This window comes from Myxine glutinosa, chromosome 4 (genome assembly GCF_964187855.1).
Source record: "Myxine glutinosa chromosome 4, kmMyxGlut1.1, whole genome shotgun sequence".
Taxonomy (NCBI): Eukaryota; Metazoa; Chordata; class Myxini; order Myxiniformes; family Myxinidae; genus Myxine; species Myxine glutinosa.
This window is the reverse complement of record NC_136264.1, coordinates 194,258,291-194,281,860: the sequence shown is the minus strand read 5'-3', so window position 1 is coordinate 194,281,860 and position 23,570 is coordinate 194,258,291. Positions and strand designations below refer to the sequence as shown.

Sequence of the window (23,570 nt, the reverse complement as noted above, 5' to 3'; positions counted from 1 at the left end):
ACGTATTATGTTGAAAAGCCAGATTTTGCTGGATTCTTGGAGAATTCCAAGCTTTGACGCACCAAATCGCTGAATGGAGGCCGCCATCCTGCGGATGCGGAAGCATGCATAAAAATTGTGAAAAAGTTCAAAAGGAGTTTGTTTCACCCGTCTTTTTTTGATTCACAATCTTATGCACCTCTAATTTGTAATTAAAATACTTTAAGACCAACATCGTTCCCCGAGCCCGCACGGGCCCTGGTTATCTTCAACGAAAATCGTCACCAAACACCGGAACCAATGAGATTCGAGCATTTGAAAAAATATTTCAAACACCAAATCGCTCCATGGAGGCCGCCATCTTGCGGATCTGGAAGTTTGCATAAAAAAATTGCGAAGAAGTTCAATAGGAGTTTGTTTCACCCGTCTTTTTTTGATTCACAAGCTCATGCACCTCTAATTTGTAATTAAAATACTTTAAGACCAACCTCGTTCCCCGGGCTCGCACGGGCCCTGGTTATCTTCAACGAAAATTGTCACCAAACACCGGAACCAATGAGATTCGAGTATTTGAAAAAATATATTTTTAAAGCTTTTGCATAAAAAATTTCGATTTCAGCGTTTCGTTTCAGCGTTTGAGGCTGAAAACGGCGTCAAATATTCTAAAATTGTTTTTTAGAAATCTCGCGGCCGGAGGCGATAGTTTTTCACGGCCGGAAATATCCGAAGTTGAGACGGAAATCACCGAATTAATCAAGAAGGAAATTTTATAAATTTTAATCTCATCCAGAATGCAAATGGTGTCATTTTGAACCAGGTACGGTACCTACACCGACCTCCTACCAATTACATAACCTACTGATGCCATAGTGATGGGTAAAATCGTGGCAAGAGGCTTTGGCTTCGCCGGCTCATTGCGGCTTTGCAGTCGGTACTAGGAGTTTCTGAACGTCATACTGATTCAACGCCAATGGAATGGAAACGTATGTTAAAGAAGAAGAAGACATTAGGAAAGAAGAAGCAACCTTAAACGTTATAATATCGCGAGATTGAGGTACCAGTAATATCGCGAGATTGAGGTACCAGTAATATCGCGAGATTGAGGTACCAGTAATATCGCGAGATTGAGGTACCAGTAATATCGCGAGATTGAGGTACCAGTAATATCGCGAGATTGAGGTACCAGTAATATCGCGAGATTGAGGTACCAGTAATATCGCGAGATTGAGGTACCAGTAATATCGCGAGATTGTACTACTGGTTCCACCAGCTCCCGTAATATCGCGAGATTTCAAGTATTTCCGTTTTATTGAAAATGTGGTGGAGGTGTGTATCGTGTGTTATGGTCGATGAGATGATACCGTGAATATCGGCGAGACGCTGCTAAACAGTTGCCGATAGAGGAAAACGTACGCAGTACGCTCATTCGCTTGTCGAAGGGGCCAGGCAGACAACCAAGCTGGCCCGTTCGGGTTGCGCCATGAGTAAGGGTTGGCTTGAGCTGGAGAGCGATCCAGGTGAGTGTGCGCGCCAAAGAGTGTAAATGAGTTCCGCATCACAAACCATATTCGCCCACTCACGGCAGCCTCGTCTCAACTTGCTCCACTTGATGACGCCTGCCCCGCAATATTGCAAACGGCAAAAGAGGGAGATGGAGTGAAAGCGATTCTAAGTTTTTCCAAATCCATCAAAATACCTTCTTCCTTTTCTTTACAGGACTCTTTACCTTGCTGTTGGAAGATTTTGGTAAGTACGCTGTACTTGTGCCATTTTATTAGCTTCGGCCAAAGGGGAGAGGGTGGCCATTGTAATTGTCTGTCCGTTTGCAGATCTACTTTAATCTAGATCGAACACCAGGTGCACGTTATCTAGCCAAGCAACACTCTGCAGTTAAAGGTTTATTGAATTATAACTTTGTTATACAAGCAACTTGGGCGCAGGAAGAGGCTATTTGGCCCATCATGCTTATGCTCTATCAACACCATCTACACTATAAGTATAACTAGAATAAGAGAGGTGTGTGTGTGTGTGTGTGTGTGTGTGTGTGTGTATATATATATATATATACACATAGGGGGGGTGTAATATATGAATTTACCTTATTGGGTATAAGTAGGGGAATAGAAAAAAAATTAAATTAAATTAAAATAATGATTTCTTCAAAATGTCAACAAGATTAGAACATCACTGAGCAATGCCGGGTATTCCTGCTAGTATTAAATAGATTTGAGTTCAACTACGAAAATTTTTTTTTTTGTATACAACATTGAGGCTCGTGTAAGAGCTAACATTAATCACAAAAAAACGGACACATAAAACATATAATAAAGAGAGCGGGAGAAAAGATGGGGAGAGATTGAAGCACACAAGTACAACAGCAGAGAACAGGGACATCGGGAGATCTGTGGGAAGGAGAGGGTTTGGGGGAGCAGGAGACATGGGAAAGGGGGGGGGGGGGGGGGGAGGTGGGAGAGGTATAAAACACATGGACACTGCTAGGACTTCCAGGAAAGAAGTTGGTATTTCAAAAAAGTGGATCTGGGGTGAATTAACGGGGGTATAAAAGATCAAGGTTTTGGATGGGGGAAGATAAGAGATGGTGGTGAACAGCTGGTTTAAAGACCTGGAGGGAGGAGTGGGATTGAAGAGAGTGAGGGAGTTTGTTCCAGATGCGGGAGTAAAGAGGAATGAAAGAGTGAAGGTGAGCAAAGAGTCTTTATTTTGGCAATTTCACCAGAACAGGGTTGCTGGCAGATCTTGTGTGACCTGTAGGAATATTTGGGGGGCAGAGCACAGAGGGAGCAGGCCGGATAGGAGTCGGTCGAAGTCACCTTTTAATGAGTCACCTTTTAATGGAGTCACCATTTTAATAATATTAGTTAATAATTAATGATTTAAAATTTTTAATAATATTAATAGGAGTCACCTTTTAATGAGCCCCTCTCATAATCTTCTCAGTCATTACAATGTATTACAATGATCTAAAAAAAAATTACAATGATCTACAATTTTTTACAATTATCTACAAATTTTTTTTTCGTACTCTAGGTACAATTTTTTACAATTCTCTACAATTTTATACAATTATCTACAATTTTATACAATTATCCACATTTTTTACAATTTTTTTACAATTATCTACAATTTTTACAATTACTTACAATTATATACAATTTTTACAATTATCTGCAATTTTATACAATTATTCACAATTTTATACAATTATCCACAATTTTTTACAATTATCTGCAATTTTTACAATTATCTACAATTTCTTTACAATCTAGGTACAATTTTATACAATTATTCACCATTTATACAATATCCACAATTTTTTACAACTATCTACAATTTTTACATGAGTTTTTGTAGATAGTTTTACAACTATCTAGTTTTACATTCTATCTAGTTCTAGTTCTAGATTAATTCTAATATCTAATTCTATCTAGTTCTATCTAGTTTTACAACTATCTAGTTCTATCATTGTAGATAGTTTTACAACTATCTACAATTTTTACAACTATCTACAATGAGTACCAGTTCACTGGTAATTCCCTGTTTGTCGTAAAAAGGCGACAAAAAGGGTTGGCGGCAGGAAGGGCATTCGGCCGTAAAACATTGCTTCAAAAAGGGGACCAAAAAACAACAACAACCACGGTCCCCGGAAAAGGCCAACCCCCGCTTGCGGGGAAAAATGGCCTCTAAAGGTGGTTGTTTTTTTTTTCCTACAATTTTTATAATTATCTACAATTTTTTTACAATTATCTACAATTTTTTACAATTATCTACAATTTTTTTTACAATAGCCTACATTTTTTTACAATAGTGTACAATTTTTTTACAATTACCTACAATTTTTTTTACAATCTAGGTACAATGTTATGCAATTATCCACAATTTTTTACAATCATCTACATTTTTTACAATTACCTACAATTTTTTTTACAAACTAGGTACAATGTTATACAATTATCTACAATTTTTTACAATTATCTACAATTTTTTTACAATTATCTACGATTTTTACAATTACCTACAAATATTTTTACAATCTAGGTACAATGTTATACAATTATCCACAATTTATTTTTACAATACCTACAATTTTTTTACAATCGAGGTACAATATTATACAATTAGCTACAATTTTTTACAATTTTTTTTACAATTTTTTACAATTACTATTTTTTCCAATTATGTACAATTTTATACAATTACAATTTTTTACAATTATCTACAATTTTATACAACTAGCAACAGTACCCGCCCTACGGGCGGGGCTTCAATTGGGAAGCCCAAATGAAAAGATAAAATATCAGAAATTGAAGGCTTTTTTTATTTTAAACGATTCATATAAACATCCGTCGAATCATATCACACGTAAATCATCAAAATATAAACAGTACATGGCTAAACAGTACATGGACGATCACGTACCACGTACGTCTCGCGTCTCGCTCAATGTAATGTTGTCGCGATAATGATCCTTCCGCAGGTTCACCGACGGAAACCTTGTTGCGACTTTTACTGCCTCTAGACAGTCAAGTTCGCTCATTTTTTCGGTGCACCGGCACGAGCCGCGAACGGCCGGTGCAGGGGCTGATCCGAGGATCTCATCAAACCATCCCATCGGTAGTAGTGACGGGCGGTGTGTACAAAGGGTAGGGACTTGATCAACGCGAGCTGATGACTCGTGCTTACTGGGAATTCCTCATTCGTGGGACACTGTCTCAAGCCCCAGTCCCCATCACGGATGGGGCTCAGCAGTTTACCCAAGCCTGAAGGCGAAGGGCAAGGTACATGCTGGCCCGTCCAGTGTAGCGCACGTGCAGCCCCGGACATCGAAGGGCATTAAACATTAAACGTTCATTAAAGGATTACGAAACGTAAAAATGGCCTCTAAACGGTGGTTTTTAAAGGATGACGAAACGAAAAACGTTACGAAATTACGTTCACACCGTCACGTCAAACACTACCGTGAACACATACATCATCACAACTTCGTCACAATGAACGTTATGCGAACGCGAATGTTATGCGGGAGTCCAAACCTGAGAATGCTGGAGACCAAAGCTGAAATTGGGAAAACTAAATAGCCTATTTTACTCCCAGGGGTCCCAGGATTACCCACCCAAAATATCTTTGCGATCGGTTCAGCAGTTTTTACGGTACCTTCGAACAGATAGACGGACATTTGGTGAATTATAGTAAGATAATATCTACATTTTTTTTTTTAACAACTATCTACAATTATCTACAATTTTTACAATTATCTACAATTTTTACAATATCTACAATTTCTTTACAATCTAGGTACAATTTTATACAATTATCCACAAATTTTTTTACAATTATCTACAATTTTTACAATTTCTACAATTTTTTTTACAATGATCAACAATTTTTTACAATTATCGACAATTATTTACAATTATCTACAATCTTTTACAATTACAGTAATACCCCGGCCTACGTCATTAATTGGTTCCATAAGCCGTGACATAACTCGGTTTTTTATGTAAACCGGGCGTAATGCCTTTTAGCTCTTTCACGAGCCTCGATCTTGTATACAAAAAAAAAAAAAAAAAAAAAAGCCTTAAAATGAAGACAAACACCGTAAAACTAGAGTAAATAACTCGCGAAAGTATATATCTATCTCTAAACCTTAAAGAACACTAAAAACACATTTTAGTCATATTTTTTAATGAGTAATGAACACAATTAAAAAATGAATTTGTAAAGAATAATAAATAAAATTAATAAGTGTGTTATTCACCTTAAACATGGCGTCTCTTCTGAACACAAACACACATTTTAGCAGTCTTAGCCGGCGGCGCTTTTTCAGTGACGTATGCGAGAATACGTTCCCTATCATGAATGATGGTCGATACCATCGACCGTGGCAGCCCTAAGGCATAGAACTTATCGCGAATCGGTAAATATCAACAGAGGGCGCTCCACCGCAAAGCATGATGGGATCGAAAAGGGGGTAAAGGTAAACACGAACCCAGAAGAGGAAGCGTCTGTCTACGATCGACGCTGTGTTTACGGAAAGGAAGATGGCTAATGTGAAAAAAATTCAGCGTTTTTTGGCATTAAAATCCAGCGATTTAAAGAAATATTTGAGGGAAAGGGGGGTTCCCATTGGAGAAGAGAAACAACCTGCTTATGCAAGAACAGTTCCTGAATGTTGAAACCTCGATCAGCCATGCAAATATCGCCAGGCTGGAACTTGTCTACAATGTTCGTCATCTTTACAATTTTTGTGTCCGACGTGTTTCCTCCTGTAGGTTTGGAAATGTATGAAATTGTTCCGCTAGGTGTAATACCAACAAGGCACTTGAGAGTAGGTCTTGACATATTGGCTGTACACTTGCGAACAAAACTTGGGAGACGGTGCTTTGTCCTAATCCAAAGCGAAATACGAGGTCCTCCTCGCGAAGGTTAAGCCGAAGCTTCATGAGTGTCATGAGTAGTTGATCGGACTTGATCCTCTAAAGATTGAGATCGCTTAACTCCGAGTTTTGTAGTATTGTATTTGCCAGGTCTTGTCTTCCATTGATAATTTCCCCTTATAATAATGAAGGTTCTGTGCTTGAGGGGGTACTTCTGCTAATAACCACTTAAACAGGTCATAACTAGGTAAACCAGTATAAAGTTTCACAAGTTCATCACAGTTTGCTATGTCCGAAACAGTAAGCTTCTTGTTACATACTGCAATGGCGGCTTTCAGTTTTGCGATGGTGTCCTTGGCTTGCAAATACTGGCTCATGAGCTGATCACAGTTCACAGTTAATTTGTCACAGTAAAAAAGTCCTAAAAGTAGTTTAAAGTGGTAAGGATCATGTAGTGTGTCAATGTAAACAAGCAGTCTGTCAAAGTGACAGCGACCGCCGGCGGCGCTATTGCCCCTTTCCGATCCCATGACACATTGCGGTTCCGATTCGCGATAAGGTCTATGCACTATCACCGACACTTTTCACCTTTTTCATACCTTTTAATCAGATTTAACTTATCTTCCATCGTAACCACATTACGCTTGGAAACACTAGCATTATCCTTTTTAGGATCCATGGCTAACACACAGTAAAGGAATACTGTACGTCGCCTCTTTTGAATGAGAACAAGCAGCTGCGCGTACGTACAGTATACTGTACGTACATTTATATATATTTTAAATGTGCTTTTTATTGTATTTTAAATTGTTTTTTTTAGCTTCTTTTATTGTTAATTTATGTACTATTTTATTTATTTTAAATATATTTTTAAGGAAATTTTTTTTTCCACGTCCATAGGAGTGACGTAAAGTCGCACATAATGACGTTCGTTGAACTGAAATTTACTCTAGAAGAGAGGCGTAAAGTCGGATTTGACGTAAGTCGAAATGGCGTAAAACGGGGTATGACTGTATATACAATTATCTGCAATTTTTTACAATTACAAATTTTTTTCCAATTATCTACAATTTTATACAATTGTCTACAATTATCTACAATTTTATACAATTATCTACAATTTTATTCAAATATCTACAATTTTTTACAATTATTTGCAATTACAATTTTTTACAATGATCTACAATTTTTATACAATTATCTACAATTTTTGACAATTATCTACAATTTTTTTACACTAGGTTCAATTTTATACAATTACCTACAATTTTTACAATTTCCGACAATTGTTTTACAATCTAGATACAATGTTATATAATTATCTACAATTTACAATTTTATACAATAATTGTCTACAATTTTTTACAACTATCTACAATTTTTTTTTTACAATCTAGGTACAATTTTTTACAATTATCTGCACATTTTTTTTACAATCTAGGCACATTTTTTTTACAATTATCTACAATTTTATATAATTATCCACAATCTTTTACAATTATCTACAATTTTTACAATCATGTACAATTTTTTACAATTATCTACAGTGATATGCAATTTACTACAATTTAATACAATTATTGACAATTTTATACAATTATTGATCGCCCTTCCTTACTTATCGCTACATGTCAATCCTACCATGACCCATGCACTGCTCTATCTCCATTGCTTCTATGCAACTGTCCAGTTCAATTTCAAGCATATTTGGTGTTGCCATGACTTGGCCAGTGAGACCACTCCATGCATTAACTACAACTACAACTACAGGTTTTGTATCCCACTGACAGGCCCGATTCAGATATTCACCAAAATCGAACCCATTCATCCTTGATTCACACCCAACCCATACACCAAATTTCATCCGACTCCATCCATAACTTTTTGAGATATTGTGCTGTATATTGTTTTTGGCTCTATCTCTATGGTGAAGAATCATTAAAAAAATTGAGAACTTCTCTGATCCGGATCTTCACCAAAATCTAATCGATTCACCCTTCTCACACACCCAACTTGTTCACCAAATTTTATCCGAATCTGATAACTTTTTGACATATCCTGCTCTCAGACAAACGGACAACGGTGAAAATGTAACCTCCGTCCACCTTCAGTGTGGAGGTAATGCAAATCCTGGAGGTAGTGCAACATCGTTTTAAATTTCTCCAATTCTCTGTTATAGTATAGTGAAAACTATAATCATCAAAGACGTGGGAGGAATTTGTTGAAACATACGTGGCTGTTTGTTTGTGGGAAGAAATGCATTGAAACTTTGTTGTTGTACTCGGAGTGTTTATGGGAATGTTATACCACGTTGGGATGGCCACCTCCAACTTTAAGATTTCCGCCCCCCTTGCCACTCCCATGGGTGAACGATTTCTGTGATACCTTAGCAACGAGGACGTCACTGCTGGCTGATACTGTTCATAATTTGCCTTAGTAACACTTAGTTCTACATCTACACGCTGTTGTATAAGTCATCATGCCCCCCCCCCCCTCCTCAAAAAGCTCTGAAGCTATGTTTTTTTTACCAACCACAACATCAAATAATGAGAAAAGTTAACTTCAAGTCTCGTTTCAGTAAGAAATCCCCTGAAAAATGTGACAAGTGGTTGAATATCGTACAGAGAGTAACCAAAGCTGGGAATCGCTGGAGCCCGGAGAAACATATTGTGCTCTAGCTACAGCAAACACATTGTCACTGGTGGGTTAGTGATGGTACTAGTATAGATATTTATTTATAATTTGAGTTCAGACTAAAATCTTAATGACTTCTTCATATACGAACTGCTGCCTCATTCATATCCGAGTTTTACATGTACATAGTGTTATAATGGAGGATGTTTTGCCAGGGGGAAAAAATTGGTCACCCAAACTTAACTTGGCCTTCACTTAAGTCCATATTAGAGACAACATTAAACAAATCAATACAGAACACAATTGAAACAAGAAAGAGCAATCTGAGATTGCAGACCTCGCCAGGATGTGTTGTCAGGGGTTTTTTAAGCTTTTGTGTTAAAAACAAAATATGGCGGCCGAACCACGTGATTGATGACGTCATCATTTATTTTTTTTCTTCACCAATTTATCCCTAGATGACGCTCAAGAAATTTCATTTTGATTGGATGAAGTTTTGTACTTGTCGAATTATGACGTCATAATGGAGGCACCTATGACATCATCATTAACATATTTTATTCCCCATGGAGAGTTCTTTACAATGAGCCATGTCTCAATTTTTTCTATGCAGCACTTTCAGAGATATAGAGGTGCAAAGTTTTTCAGTTTTTCAAAAATGGCCGCCAAACCACATGACCGATGACGTCGTAAAAAAAATTCTCCACCAATTTATCCCTAGATGACGCTCAAGAAATTTCATCTTGATCGGATGAAGTTTTGTCCTTGTCGAATTATGACGTCATAATGGAGGCACCTATGACATCATCATTAACATATTTTATTCCCTATGGAGAGCTTTAAAATGAGCAGTCTCAATTTTTTCTATGCGGCACTTTCGGAGATATAGAGGTGCAATGTTTTTCGGTTTTTCCAATATGGCGCCCATACCACATGACTTATGACGTCATAATTATCATTAAAAACGTGTACACGTGGAGATGCACCTATGGTGAAAATTTCCTTTTCTATCGGACCATCGGTTGCCGAGAAAATCATATTTATTCTGTGCTGACAAACAGACAAACAAAAACAAGCAAACAAACAGACAAACGGACCCAAATGCAATACCCTCTCCTGCGAGGGTAATAATGTATGTACACAAATAGACAATTCAATGGTGTGGGTTGAGAGTGAAGGGACTGACTACAAGGAGGGAGAATCGGGTGCTACCATGCTTCGTTGGAACATCTGACCCGGCTAAGCGATGTGTTGGTACGCCCTCCCACCAGGCATGCAAATCGCGGTTCAAGTGGTCACTGCGACGGTCGCGGGGTGCTATCCTTGCGGACTCTAATTGACCCAAACCCAATTTGTCCTTTAACAGACTTACCATATTTTCTGGCATACAAGTCGATACATTTTTTTCATGTGAGTCCAGGCCTCGATTTTTACTAATAAGTGGCATATGGTATCTTTGTTTTATGACATTGAATTTCAAAGTGTGATATTTTCTGAAATAAATTGTATAATTGTTAATTTAAAACGCACGCCAGCAACTTTCAAATTAGCATTATGGATGCGTTTCAATGAAGTGCAACGTTAAGCAAAACAACATTAAGTAGACGACAAGATATTCCAATGGATGTCGTGTTATAATCGGGGGTGATGCATTTCCAGCGCACATTTCTCACCTAACGTAACCTTAACTTCACTAAGCTAAATATCAGAGAGAAATATGAAATAAATAAATTTTAAAAACACAAATTAAATAGACAAATGGACAATTACATAAACCGTTGCAGGAGTACTCGCCATTTGCCAGCCTGTTGAACAAGGCGGATCAAGTCGCCGGAGCCTGTCTTTTGGCCGCAGCGACTAAAGAGAGCACGACGTGGATGTATGCAGTTCCTGTTCCCTCTTTGGGAACTCTGCTCTACCCAGAGTCCCTAAGGATTGTGGTCGCCCTGCGAGTCGGAGCTACAGTCTGCGAACACCATAAGTGTCAATGCGGCAGAGTGATGGACACACTTGTCCATCATGGTCTATCATGCCGTTTCAGGGCCGGTTCATCACACAGACATTCTGCCCTGACCGACATGGTCAAATGTGCTCTCCACGGGGCAGGGGTGCCATCAATTTTGGAACCACTGGGTTCAGAGACGATTGACGTTGATGGCCAATCTATGTCCCGTAACATTAGGGATATCGGCGGTAGGTTTGCTGCAACGACTGGAGACAAAAGACAACTGGCAATGTTTGAGCAAAGACTGTGCTTGGCCGCCCAGCAGGGAAACACCATCAGCATTCTGGCTTCAGCCCGGGAAACTATCACATTCACACGTACATGAGTTCTGGTTTCTTTTAAATAAAAGTTTCTTTTAATTTTACATAATAATAAATATTGTCTCTTTACTTGTATGCCTGGTGTTGGCTTAGCGGTTAGGATGCCGGCTTGGGATCCTAAGATCCTGGGTTCGAATCCCGGTCGATTGCTGAATTAACGCCAGGGGGGTTGACTCAGCCTGTCATCCTTCCGAGGTCGGGAAATTGAGTACCAGCTTGTTGGGATGAATGATCCCGGTGTGTACCCCGGTTTAGAATAGGTACACCGTGTCCCTGCGCATCATAAGACGCGACCAAGGGTTGGCGCCAGGAAGGGCAGCCGGCCATAAAAACATTGCCTCAAACAGGGAACCATGATTGTCATGGGGCCCGCTAGGCTAACCCCCGCTCTAGCGGGGAAAATGGCCTTAAAACGATCATTCATTTCATTCATACATTCATTCACTTGTACGCCGAAAAACATGATAACAACTAAAGTCGTTTGGATAGGGCAACTCAAATCACTGAGACCAAGTGACTTGATGTGCGTATTTAATAAGTAGACTGGGAGGGAGAACAAACAAAGCGATAGGATTTATTTACACAATTTATTCACAAAGATACGCACCCTGGGTATCGGACAAACGGAAGTATACTGCACACCACTTTCCTTGACTAGTTTGCAATTCGTTCACCATTGGCAACAGTTTTCCTCTTCGGAGCCATGTCTAAAAATCAGGATGGGAATGCAGGAAATAACAACCGAAAACAATGGAATTGATTACGATTCCACGGAGGACAGAGCGCAGTATTGATGCGGAGATCGGTACAGTACTGTACACACTGCATGTGTCGGTTACCATATATAAAAAGTTTTCTTTTACCTGCACCACCGAAGGTGGATGGAGGTTACGTTTTCACTTCTGTCTCGCTGTTTGGCTGTTTGTGAACAGGATATCTCAAAAGGTTAGAGACGGATTTGGATGAAACCTGCTGGACAGGTTGGGTGTGTGACAAGGATGAATTGATTCGATTTTGGTGAAGATCCGGATTTGAGAATCTGTGGCTCTGATTTCATGTTGTTCTGCTCACCTTTCTTCAGGTGTAAATGGTGTTCAAGTAGAAGAGATATACGACCTCCAAAGCAGGTGCAATGGGTACGTTGCAGTGTTGCCCAGCAATAACAACGTTGTAGTCCGTGCTTGCATTTGTTAGTTAGTGACTATAAAAAAGATGTAGCCAACCCCACAAAAAAAAACAAAAAAAAAACGCTTTTGTGCTGTTTTTGGAGATTCCACTTCTTCATTAAAAAAAAAAAGATTCTGACGTGCAGGCGACATAGCTCGAGTTTGAATCCTGTGATGTTCTCTATGTTCTGCTTATCTCCTTTCTCTATCGCATTCTCTCATGTGACCTTCAATTGAGATGACCCATAACATCTAACGTGGCCGGAGGCACGTATATCCGCACATTCATGTGAAATGATATTTTGTAGTTTTTGTATTCTCACTTTATTTTGCTTCTTTGGACTCAGGTTGGCACTGCCCGACCCAGCTTGATGTTTGGACCGGTAGTGCAGCTTTACCTCCCGCTGTGTGTGCAGTACTGTGTATGGCTTCATCTTCCTGTTCAAGTGGATCGAGGAGCGCCGTTCTCGCAGGAAAATCACACCGATCATCGACGAGACGTCTGTCGTCGACGAAGAAATTGTCAACAGCATGTTCTTTGCCCACCAGGTGGCTCTTTCATCTAAGCCTCCAGAACAACATCTTTCTGGCAAAAATGTTGTTTTTCCTCCTTGCGCTGCACATCTGCCATGTTGATTCTGCACTGCAATATACATCAGATTAACCAAAATCCTCATTTGCTGTTAAAACGTGTTGGCGCGTTGTGTGCTTTGAACGTGTGACGTGCAGTTGATCCCAAACTCTTGTGCCACCCACGCTCTGCTGAGTGTTCTGTTGAATTGTAACAATGTCGACTTGGGGCCCACCCTGAGCCGCATCAAGGAGTTCACTCGTGGCTTCGGCCCAGAGGTCAGTGTGGGCGGCGACATGCGGTTATTTACCTGAAACATCTAACTTCTTTCTTTCTTTTCATCTCTCTTTGTCACCTGGATAATGTACAACTGTAGAAACGCTTGTGTAAAAGGTTTAGAGAGTGGACTCCTCTTGGATTGCAAATGTGAAAATGAAAACAACATCTCTTGTTTAAAATTTCGCATTTTGCATCAGTTTGTCAAGTCCATTGCCTTGAGAGCAGAAACGTGTGATAAATTGACAAATGAGCTCGGCTTTGAGCAGTGATCATTTTATAACAAATACTTTTTGTAAACAATGCCTCCTTTCTTTTAGGCCCGAGCAAACTTTTGCAGAAACCAACGTTTATTTCGTATCTCTCCACCCCACACGTAGACTTTGTTTTTGTTTTTTTATTCCAATTGATTTTTTCTTTTATTTACATTTTTCTGTTTACCTTTTGTTTGCACTCTGACGCTTTTTATAGAGCAAAGGTTATGCCATTGGAAATGCACCAGAGCTGGCAAAAGCACACAACAGCCATGCAAGGTAATGTCTCCCCCCCCCCTCACCCCCTTACCCCCCCCCCCCAGCTCCCACCTCCATACTTAATTTGTCGCTGCCTCACTCATCCTCCTCTCACACAACCCTCTTATATTTGAGCGCCCACCAGCCTAGGGGCATGACTGCATGATGGGGGGGATGGAGGGGAGGGGCGGGATGAGTGGCAGATGAAGGGGCGGCTGAGTGTAGAGCGGGCGTAGGAACCTGTTGGGGGGGGGGGGGAGTGGGGGGGTACAGGGGTGTGGTGCGGAGGGTTTTATCATGATCACTCAAATTCCTGAAACATAAGAATAACGAGCATGAAAAACGCAAGATCAGTACAACCAATTACAAACTCCCCGGTCCCTGATACGTTTTGAATTTGTCTACTCAACAACAATAGAACATTTTACACAACCACAACATCCCCATTAAAGGAGGCTTGTAAATGGCGAAACTCTCATGTTGTGCTTGTGTGTGTGTGGCCAAACACGCACAAACACACGCACACGCACAAACACATGCCAAAACACACGCCCAAACACACGCCCAAACACACGCCTAAACACACGCGCACGCACATGCACAAACACACATGCACACAAACATACACCCTCTTTTCCTTCTTTTTCAAACTGAAGCTTTCATCCTTGCAATGAGTGGGTTTTGTCCATCTCTGTGCAGGCCAGAACCGAGACACCTTCCGGAGAAGCAGAATGGCCTGAGTGCAGTTCGTACAATGGAGGCGTTCCACTTTGTGAGCTACGTTCCCATAAACGGGCGCCTGTTTGAGCTTGACGGTTTGAAATCATACCCCATTGACCATGGTATGCATTCAAAGAATGTCTGTGGATGTCTGTTTGCTGTGCAATGAACTGGAGCAATAACCAGCTGTTTTTTTAGTAAGAAGCCATTAGCCCTCATTTTGTTATGACTAGGCTATTCATTGGTTCAGCAGTGAGCTTTGAAAAGGTGTTCTGCACCACAAAGGGTAATCTCTCTTTGCTCATGAACAGGCCCTTGGGGGGAAGATGAAGAGTGGACGGAAAAGGCAAGGAGAGTCATCATGGAGAGGATTGGTTTAGCTACTGGAGGGTAAGTTTCTTCACCTTGTTCACGGCACTTCTGCAAGTTTGGCAATTTGAAATCAAACTTCCTATCATTCGTATTATTCTCATTAGCCCGTCCTCCACGCAGCAAGAGATGGGGTTTCACAATCACTTCTGTGTGGCTGTCAGTCTGGCCCATAAATTAATACTTTGGTCAAAAGGTCAAAGGGCACTGTCACATAAAATTGTCAATTTTCATCCAATTGACCTGAAATTTCAAGAATTTGCATATTGGTTCGTTGAATTGGTTCACCAATCAATTGCTAGAAACTGCTTTTCTTTTTTAGATCAAAAGGTCAGCAATGCATAAAATTGTCAATTTTCATTTTGTATTTATTTTAGCTGTTTTTGTCATGTTTAGCATACAGAAGAGGACTACTTCTGAATACAAAGCGGAGGCGGGGATGGGCTTGGCATTTTCAGATGCTTTCCAGTTAGCATTATTACCTCGGCCACCAAAGGTGGATGGAGGTTAAGTTTTTACCTGTTTTTTTGTTGTTGTATTTTTATAAATCTTGAATGCTCCAGTCATGGACTACGAGTCCTCATTGAAGCGAGGTCTTGAATAAAATAGCTCCATCTATCTATAATTCCACTAATCTCTGTGTGTATGTGTGTGTGTATGTATGCGACAACGATTTCTCGACAACTACCGGTCCGATATACTTGAAACTTGCCAGGTATATTGCTGGGGACCCGAGGATGTGCCTTTTCAAGGTTTGAAATTAATCGGACAAGTACTTACCGAGCTATGGCGATTTAGCCGTTCGCCGTTCGCTTTGGCGTTGCGAATGGACCAAACCATTCCATGTAAATAGAGGGGGGGGGGGGTTCTGTGGTCGTTGCGAATGGACGAAACCATTTCATGTAAATAGAGGGGGGGGATTGTCACTGTACTCGCAAGCCGTTCGCCGTTCGCTTTGGCGTTGCGAATGGACCAAACCATTTCATGTAAATAGAGGGGGGGGATATAATTTTAGATAGATATATAGTACGGGCATATATATAGTACGGGCATGCCCTAGTTGATATAAAAGTGAAGAAATAAAGAATAGTCTAAGTTTTTGAAGTAAAAAAAATCTGCTTTTTGAAAAGGGGAAGATGACAAGTGTTTGGAAATACATGAGAAGGTAAAGAGTTCCAGAGTTTGGCAGTGGTGGGGAAAAAACAAACATCATAATGGCCCACCCTTGAGTTGCCAATGGCCACACAATAATCATCAGATGTAGTGACTTGTCGAGTATTCTGTGGTCTCGCTAATGGTGGAGGTACACAAGCAGCAAGTTCTTGGGAGCAGAAACTGAAGTAATATCTGTAGAAAAGAGAAAGAGAGCCAACTTTGCGGCGTAATTCGAGCGGATCGAGTTTTGAGGTCAGATTGGGAGAGTTGATAAGTGTGATTACTTTTGATTCAATTCTGTCCAGTAAGTATGTGGAGCTAGAACCTCCCCAGATGTGAGAGCAGTACTCTATACAAGGACAAATCAATCCTTTATAGTTTATATAGTTGAAGCAACTGTTGAGAGGAGAAGAATCTTCAACATCTGAAGAGGACTTCTCATTTCTTTTATTTGTGTAATGTGTGGATTCCAGGATAAATTTGATGTTAGGGTAATACCTAGTAGGTTCATTGTATCACATGGTGTAATTGTAGAGTTTTTTATTACCATGTTTGCCCTGCTTGTTTGTCTGTGAGCAGGATATCTAAAAGTTGTGGACAGATTCGGGCAAAACTTGGCGGACAGGTTGGGTGTGTGACAAGGACGGATTGATTAGATTTTGATGAAGATCCGGTTCCGGATCAGTGAATTTTAAAGTGATTCTTCACCATTGAGAGATTGGGCCAAAAACGATATTTAGCTGTAGCGATATATAGCGATATCTCAAAAAATATTTGGTTGGGTTATGACAAAACTTGGTGGATGAGTTGGGTGGGTGACAAGAACAAGCCGATCAGATTTTGGTTCGGGTCCGGATCCAGATCCGGCTTATTGTTGGTGGGATACAAAATGTAAACTGTACAGCTTGGCGGAGATATGCGCTCTACCGAGTGTCGCTCGAGTTAATATTATTATTTTTTGGTTTCTTTTCATCGAAAGGAAACCCTTTAAGGGGCCGAGTGGGGTAAAATTTGAGTAAAATATATATTTTTATTTTTTCATGTCAAAATACTCCATGATGTATGTTCTTTCAGAAACATCTGTGCTCTCATGAATATTTATAAACTTGTTATAACTCAAAAACTAATCAGAATTTCTTCAAATTTGGTCAGAATGTCAGGTTTGAGGTGTTGAGTGAATTAATGATGGCTTTTAGAGATACCCCTACTTAAAAAAAATTATGAAGTAAAATGTCACCTTTTTCTGTTTCTACAAAAAAATAATCAGTGTGCAGCTGAAATAAACTGATTTGAAGAAAAGCCATCATTGAAATATTAGGACATCCCTATAATATGTAAAACTGAGGAAAAAAAGTAGATTGCCTGAGTTAGTTGTATGGGGTTACAATTTTGCTGACAAAATGCAAAAATGTAAATTTTCAATTGTGTTGAGGAATATAAATGTAATTTCCTTATTTGAAGGTGTATTGTCTCAAATCTTCAATTTTTGTATTCTCCAGATTGTCAGCTTTCCAGTGATATATGGTTTGTAGGGGGGTAGCTTGTCTGTGAGTGTAGATATGTGCATTTGTTTGATGGCGTGTAAAACCCTGCATTTTATCCCACTTGGCCCCTTAAATCCATGAGCATGTCAGTGCATACTTATGGTTGTGAGTTTGCATTTAATTCAAACACTTGGGACTATAGTCTGGACAGAAAATGTTTGTCAAATCTGCTGAAATTGTCATGATACATGCGCAATGTCCCTTTTTAAAGCTCAGAATACTAATGTACGGACGAGCCTGTTCCACAAGCTTTGTCCAAATATTGCTGGAAATGTCTGTTTTGCTCACATCAGGGCTTGTCTTTCTGCCTGCAGTGAACCATACCATGACATTCGCTTCAACCTCATGGCAGTGGTTCCAGATCGCAGGGAGATGTATGAGAAGAAGCTGTCTTTGTTGAAATCGAACAGGAACACGGTGCTGGAAGCACTGCAGCAGGTAACTGGACTGTAGGTCATTTGTACTTTTTCTTCATTATTGTTGGTCTTTATTACCATTATTGTTGTCATATTTTCACCCACGTTTGTCTGTCTGTGAGTAGGATATGTCCAAAAGTTATGGATGGATTCTTACGAAGCTTGGTGGACATGTTGGATGTGTGACATGGATTAATTGATCAGATATTGGTGAAGATCTGGATCCAGATACTATACTTTTAAAAAAATGATTATTTACTATTGCGAGATGGGCGCAAAAACGATATTTAGCATGATATTTGAAAAAGATGTGCACAAGTTTTGACAAAACTAGGTGGATTAGTTGGTTGGGTGACAAGAAGCCTACGATTAGATTTTGTTTAAGTTCCAGATGCAGATCCGGCCTATCAGTGGGATACAAAACGTAAACTGTTCAGCCTGGCAGAGGGATGCGCTCAACTGAGTGCCATTCTAGATTTTGGTCTGTGTTGATTGGTTATTCGATGATTTCACAGTTATTTATGCAACCATGGAGATTTATCATTTCTTAAACTCATAGGGAGTTTGCCTCTTAAAAAAAGAGAAAAACCTTTGAGGTGGAGGCTTAAGTCAGAGATTAATGACTAGGATGACATTGTCGCAACAATTGAGCCGAGGGAGTTGATGTACAAGGGTAGACGGAGAAATGGGGAAGGAATAAGCACAAATGGCTAAAAAGTGTTAGCATAAAATTAAAAAAAACCCACCTCAGACAAAGTGTGTGTGTGTGTGTGTGTGTGTGTGTGTGTGTGTGTGTGTGTGTGTGTGTGTGTGTGTGTGTGTGTGTGTGTATGTGTGTGTGTAAATATGTGTGTGTGTGTGTAAATATTTGTGTGTGTGTGTGTAAATATATATATGTGTGTGTGTGTGTACGTACATATAATCATTGTGTGACTGAATGAATGAATGAATGATCGTTTTAAGGCCATTTTCCCCGCTAGAGCGGGGGTTAGCCTTGCGAGCCCCATGACAATCGTGGTTCCCTGTTTGAGGCAATGTTTTTATGGCCGGATGCCCTTCCTGACCCCAACCCTTGGTCGCCTCTTACGATGCGCAGGGATGCGGTGTACCTATTCTAAACTGGGGTACACACCGGGATCATTCCTCCCTGCAAGCCGGTACTCAATTTGCCGACCTCGGGAGGATGACAGGCTGAGTCAACCCCCCTGGTGTTAATTCAGCGAACGACCGGGATTCAAACCCAGGATCCTAGGATCCCAAGCCGGCACCCTAACTGCTAAGCCAACACCAGGCTTCCTTGTGTGACTCCCCTTGGTTAATACCGGGGGAATCACCGATAGCCAATAGCGAGCTTTTTAACTCCGAAGGCGATGCCCAAATGTGGATTTTATATACGCGGAGAAAGAAAGGGGAAGAGGAAGCTGAAGCTTAACTGTCGCGATCGCCGGCAGTCTCAACCTGCAAAAAGTAACTCAAACCAAGGCGGATTTAAAATGTACAAAAATATACAGGTTTATTAAAACGGATGCCGATAACAAGAAAAGGCGACGGTAAAATCAAATTCCTAATCGCGACGTCCCCACACCAGACTTATAACACAGACACAGGAAGAAAATGAACTGGAAAATAATGTGGTGTAATTAATGGGGTTGTGGGGGGGGGGGGCGGGCTCGTCAGGGTCTGCAAAAGTCGTCCGGGGCGTTGGTGGCGTTGCGCGCGTTGGCGCGAAACGGGCCTCACTTGCGCTGTAGCGGCAAGCCGCGTGTCGTTTCTGCCTGGCAAAACTCTGCACGTCTCCCAGTGGCGTCTCTGAACACTGCCGGTCCAAGCACAAACGCGCGAGGGAGAAGAACAAGGGAACCAGAGGAGAGCAAGAACAGGGCAAGATCGGAGGGTCAGAGATGCAAGAGTCCAGGGTAAGAGGAGGCAGAAGCAAGAGACAAAATGGCAGTCCTCGAGTTCTTTTAACGTCGGCTTCATGACATCATCAGCGCTTCTCCACCAATCGGCGTGCCGCTTCTCGCTCGCCCCTGACGTCATCAGTGGTCCTCACCAATCGGTGCTCTGAGCTTCCTCCTCGGCCTTCCTTCCACCAATCAGCGGGTAGCTTCTTGCTCCGCCCTGGCCAATCATGGCCCCTTGGGGTGTGTCTTCGGCCTGCCTGTCTCCCGTGGCGATGTAGCTGGTGCGTCCAAATGGCAGTGTTCAGAACTGTCTTCTTGTTGGTTTTATGGTTATTATTTAGTGCAATAAATGGGCATTTCCTCACTAGTGTCTATTGCGGTGCCATAAAGGACAAAGGATAAATTGCATCGGGCAAGACTTACAAGGGATAATTTATCCTTATCCCATAAGCTAGTTAACATGCCCTGGCCCCTCGTGACAGGGACGAAGATACACCTTACCCCGACATTCGGCTAAACAGAAATTATTACTTGGTGAGGTTCTTACCCGACATCCGGAGCATGATACCGACACAAATCTACCTGACTCTACATATCACTACCCCCACAAACACAACTATATATATATATATATACACAGTGGAACCTTGACTTACGAGTTTAATTCGTTCTGTGACCGAGCTCGTAACTCAATTTGCTCGTTTCTCAAATCAAATTTCCCCATTAAAATGCATTGAAATGCTATTAATCCGTTCCAGCCCGCCAAAAACCACACCAATTTTTTTTTAAATATGCAGTATATATAAAAATATCTCGCGCTTTATATTTCACCTGTAGGCAGCATACAAGTTGGCAGGATGGCCTGGACTGGAGGTACGCACACTTGACCATCATCAACATCCCCGCCCCAACACCAAGGCATTATCGCACAATCAACTTCCGTAAGCTAAACGCTCTTTCACCTACCTCATTCTCATCCACCCTCTCTGAAAAAATGTCCACTTCTCCCTTCATTGACCTCCACACCCCTTCCGACCTCACTGACTACTACAACCACACTCTCTCCTCCTGCCTTGACCAGCTTGCGCCTGTAAAAACCAAAACAGTTTCTTTCACCCATTCTGCTCCCTGGTTTACCCCTGAACTCCACCTGATGAAAACTCGTGCTCGCCAACTTGAAAGACTCCGCAATAAAACGGGTCTCACAGTTCACTCCCAAGCCTACAAGGCCCACCTACAACACTACAAAGATGCCCTCTCCCACGCCCGCTCTGCCTACTACTCTCAAATTATCCACTCTGGCTCCGGAAACCCAAAAGCACTCTTCTCGACAATAAACAAACTCCTCCGCCCCCTGAACACCACCACCCAGTCATTCACAGTAGACAACTGCATCTCCTTCCTCTCTTTCTTCCAACGCAAAATTGACAACATCTACAACAGCTTGACCACCGCCGCACCCGCTCCCCCTCCAACCACCTGCCCCCCCTTGTCCTGCCATCCCCTGTCTCGGTTCTCCCCAATCTCCCCTACTGACCTCTCTGAACTCCTCATAGGAATGAAAACTGCCACCTGCACTCTTGACCCCATCCCCTCCAGCTTTGTCAAAGCCTCCCTCCCTGCTCTCTCTCCACTTATCATTGCAACAATAAACTCCTCCCTGTCTACAGGCATCGTCCCACCTTCCCTCAAAATTGCTGCTGTTACCCCCATTCTAAAAAAACCTGGTCTAAACCCTGACACCCTAAACAACTTCAGACCCATCTCCAACCTACCCTTTCTGTCAAAAGTTTTGGAACGCGCTGTAGCCACTCAACTCAAACATCATCTCTCTGCCAATAACCTGTATGAAACATTCCAATCCGGATTCCGCTCCAACCACAGTACTGAAACTGCTCTCCTCAAAATCACCAACGACCTTCTCCTCTCCTCTGACGCTGGCAACCTCAACATTCTCGTCCTCCTCGACCTCAGCGCTGCCTTTGACACCATCGATCACACTATCCTCCTCACCCGACTTGAATTCACCTTTAACGTTACCGGCACTGCCCTCTCTTGGATTAAATCATACCTCTCTGACAGATGCCAGTTCATCTCCATCAATAACTGCAAATCCCCCACTGCTCCCCTCCCCCAAGGTGTCCCCCAAGGTTCAGTTCTTGGCCCCCTCCTCTTCATCCTTTACCTGTCCCCGCTCGGTCACTTAATCCGCCGTCATGGTCTCCAATTCCACTGCTTCGCCGATGACATCCAGCTTTTCATCTCCACCAAGTCCGTCTCCACCGACACCCACTCTATCCTGACAAACTGCATCACTGAAATAAAATCCTGGCTTCAAATCAACTTCCTCAAGCTTAACTGTGATAAATCTGAAATAATCATCATTGGCCCAAAAACGCTCACAAAATCCACCCATAACTTTGCCCTCAACATCGACGGTATCCCAGTATCCACCTCCCCTCACATCCGGAATCTTGGCGTCATCTTTGACCAAACCCTTTCCTTCGACAAATACACTAAACAGATCACAAAGTCAGCCTTCTTTCACCTGAAAAACATTGCCCGTCTCCGCTCATCCCTCTCCTCCACGGCTGCAGAAACCCTCATCCACGCCTTCATCACCTCCCGTCTGGACTACTGCAATAGCCTCCTCTATGGTTCACCCTCAAAAATCACCAATAAACTCCAATACATTCAGAACTCCGCTGCCCGTCTACTCACCCATTCCCGGACCCGCGACCACATCACCCCCGTCCTTTACAAGCTTCACTGGCTCCCCATCCCCCAGAGAATCCAGTACAAAATCCTCCTCTTGACATACAAAGCCCTCCATAACCTGGCCCCATCCTACCTGGCTGACCTCTCCAGACACACTCCCACCCGCAACCTCCGCTCTGCTGGTACCAACCTCCTGACCCCCTCCATCCGGACCAAATTCAGATCCTGGGGGGACAGGGCCTTCTCCATCGCTGCTCCCACCCTCTGGAACTCACTACCTCACACCATCAGAGACTCCTCCTCACTCACCACATTCAAAACATCACTAAAGACCCACCTGTTCAACACTGCATTCAACATTCAACCCACAGCATTTAACCCCTGACTATCTCTTCTCCTTCTCCCTCCTTTTGCTTTAAATATTTCCCTATTGATTCTTGTCTTTTTGCAATTGTTGTTTTCATGTATTGTTATGCATTATGTTTGCCACTCTGTCAAAGCGCCTTTGGGCTTCTGGAAAAGCGCTATACAAAATAAATGAATTATTATTATTATTATTATTGACTCTAAACTGTCCAGCCTGGGTTTGAATCCCGACCCAGCTATAACCTGTCATGGGTGAATCACAGGCAGGGTGATTCATCAATGTGTGTACCGCTAAACTGGGCGCCCCGTTTGCGTCCCATTAGTTGTTGGATGTTAAGGATCTCACCGTGTCTTCCACAAAGAGAAGGCGAGCTATCGCCGGCACTCTGAACAAGTTGTGGCCTGGCATGCTCTTCTCCTCTGCCGTTATATACGTCCTCCTCGGCATCTTTTTCCAGAAGAGCCCTGTCTCGTCACAGTTGAAGATTTGCTGGGGGATGTATCGTTCGGCTTCTATCAG

The 23,570-nt window shown here is 41.7% G+C and overlaps 1 protein-coding gene across 3 annotated transcripts in view; it reads left to right on the top strand.

The window, feature by feature from the left end:
• Positions 1 to 1,235: 1,235 nt before the first annotated feature.
• BAP1 (BRCA1 associated deubiquitinase 1) overlaps positions 1,236 to 23,570 on the top strand; it is a 62,144-nt gene continuing 39,809 nt past the window's right edge. The window contains exons 1-9 of one of the 3 annotated variants that reach the window (XM_068114178.2): positions 1,236 to 1,496; positions 1,696 to 1,725; positions 12,415 to 12,469; positions 12,916 to 13,048; positions 13,229 to 13,348; positions 13,818 to 13,879; positions 14,558 to 14,700; positions 14,890 to 14,968; positions 17,961 to 18,084. In XM_068114178.2, coding sequence (XP_067970279.2) covers positions 1,460 to 1,496; positions 1,696 to 1,725; positions 12,415 to 12,469; positions 12,916 to 13,048; positions 13,229 to 13,348; positions 13,818 to 13,879; positions 14,558 to 14,700; positions 14,890 to 14,968; positions 17,961 to 18,084 — 783 coding nt within the window. In that variant the 5' untranslated portion in view covers positions 1,236 to 1,459. The remainder of the gene's footprint in view (positions 1,497 to 1,695; positions 1,726 to 12,414; positions 12,470 to 12,915; positions 13,049 to 13,228; positions 13,349 to 13,817; positions 13,880 to 14,557; positions 14,701 to 14,889; positions 14,969 to 17,960; positions 18,085 to 23,570) is intronic. The other 2 variants (XM_068114177.2, XM_068114179.2) reach the window with 2 other exon arrangements.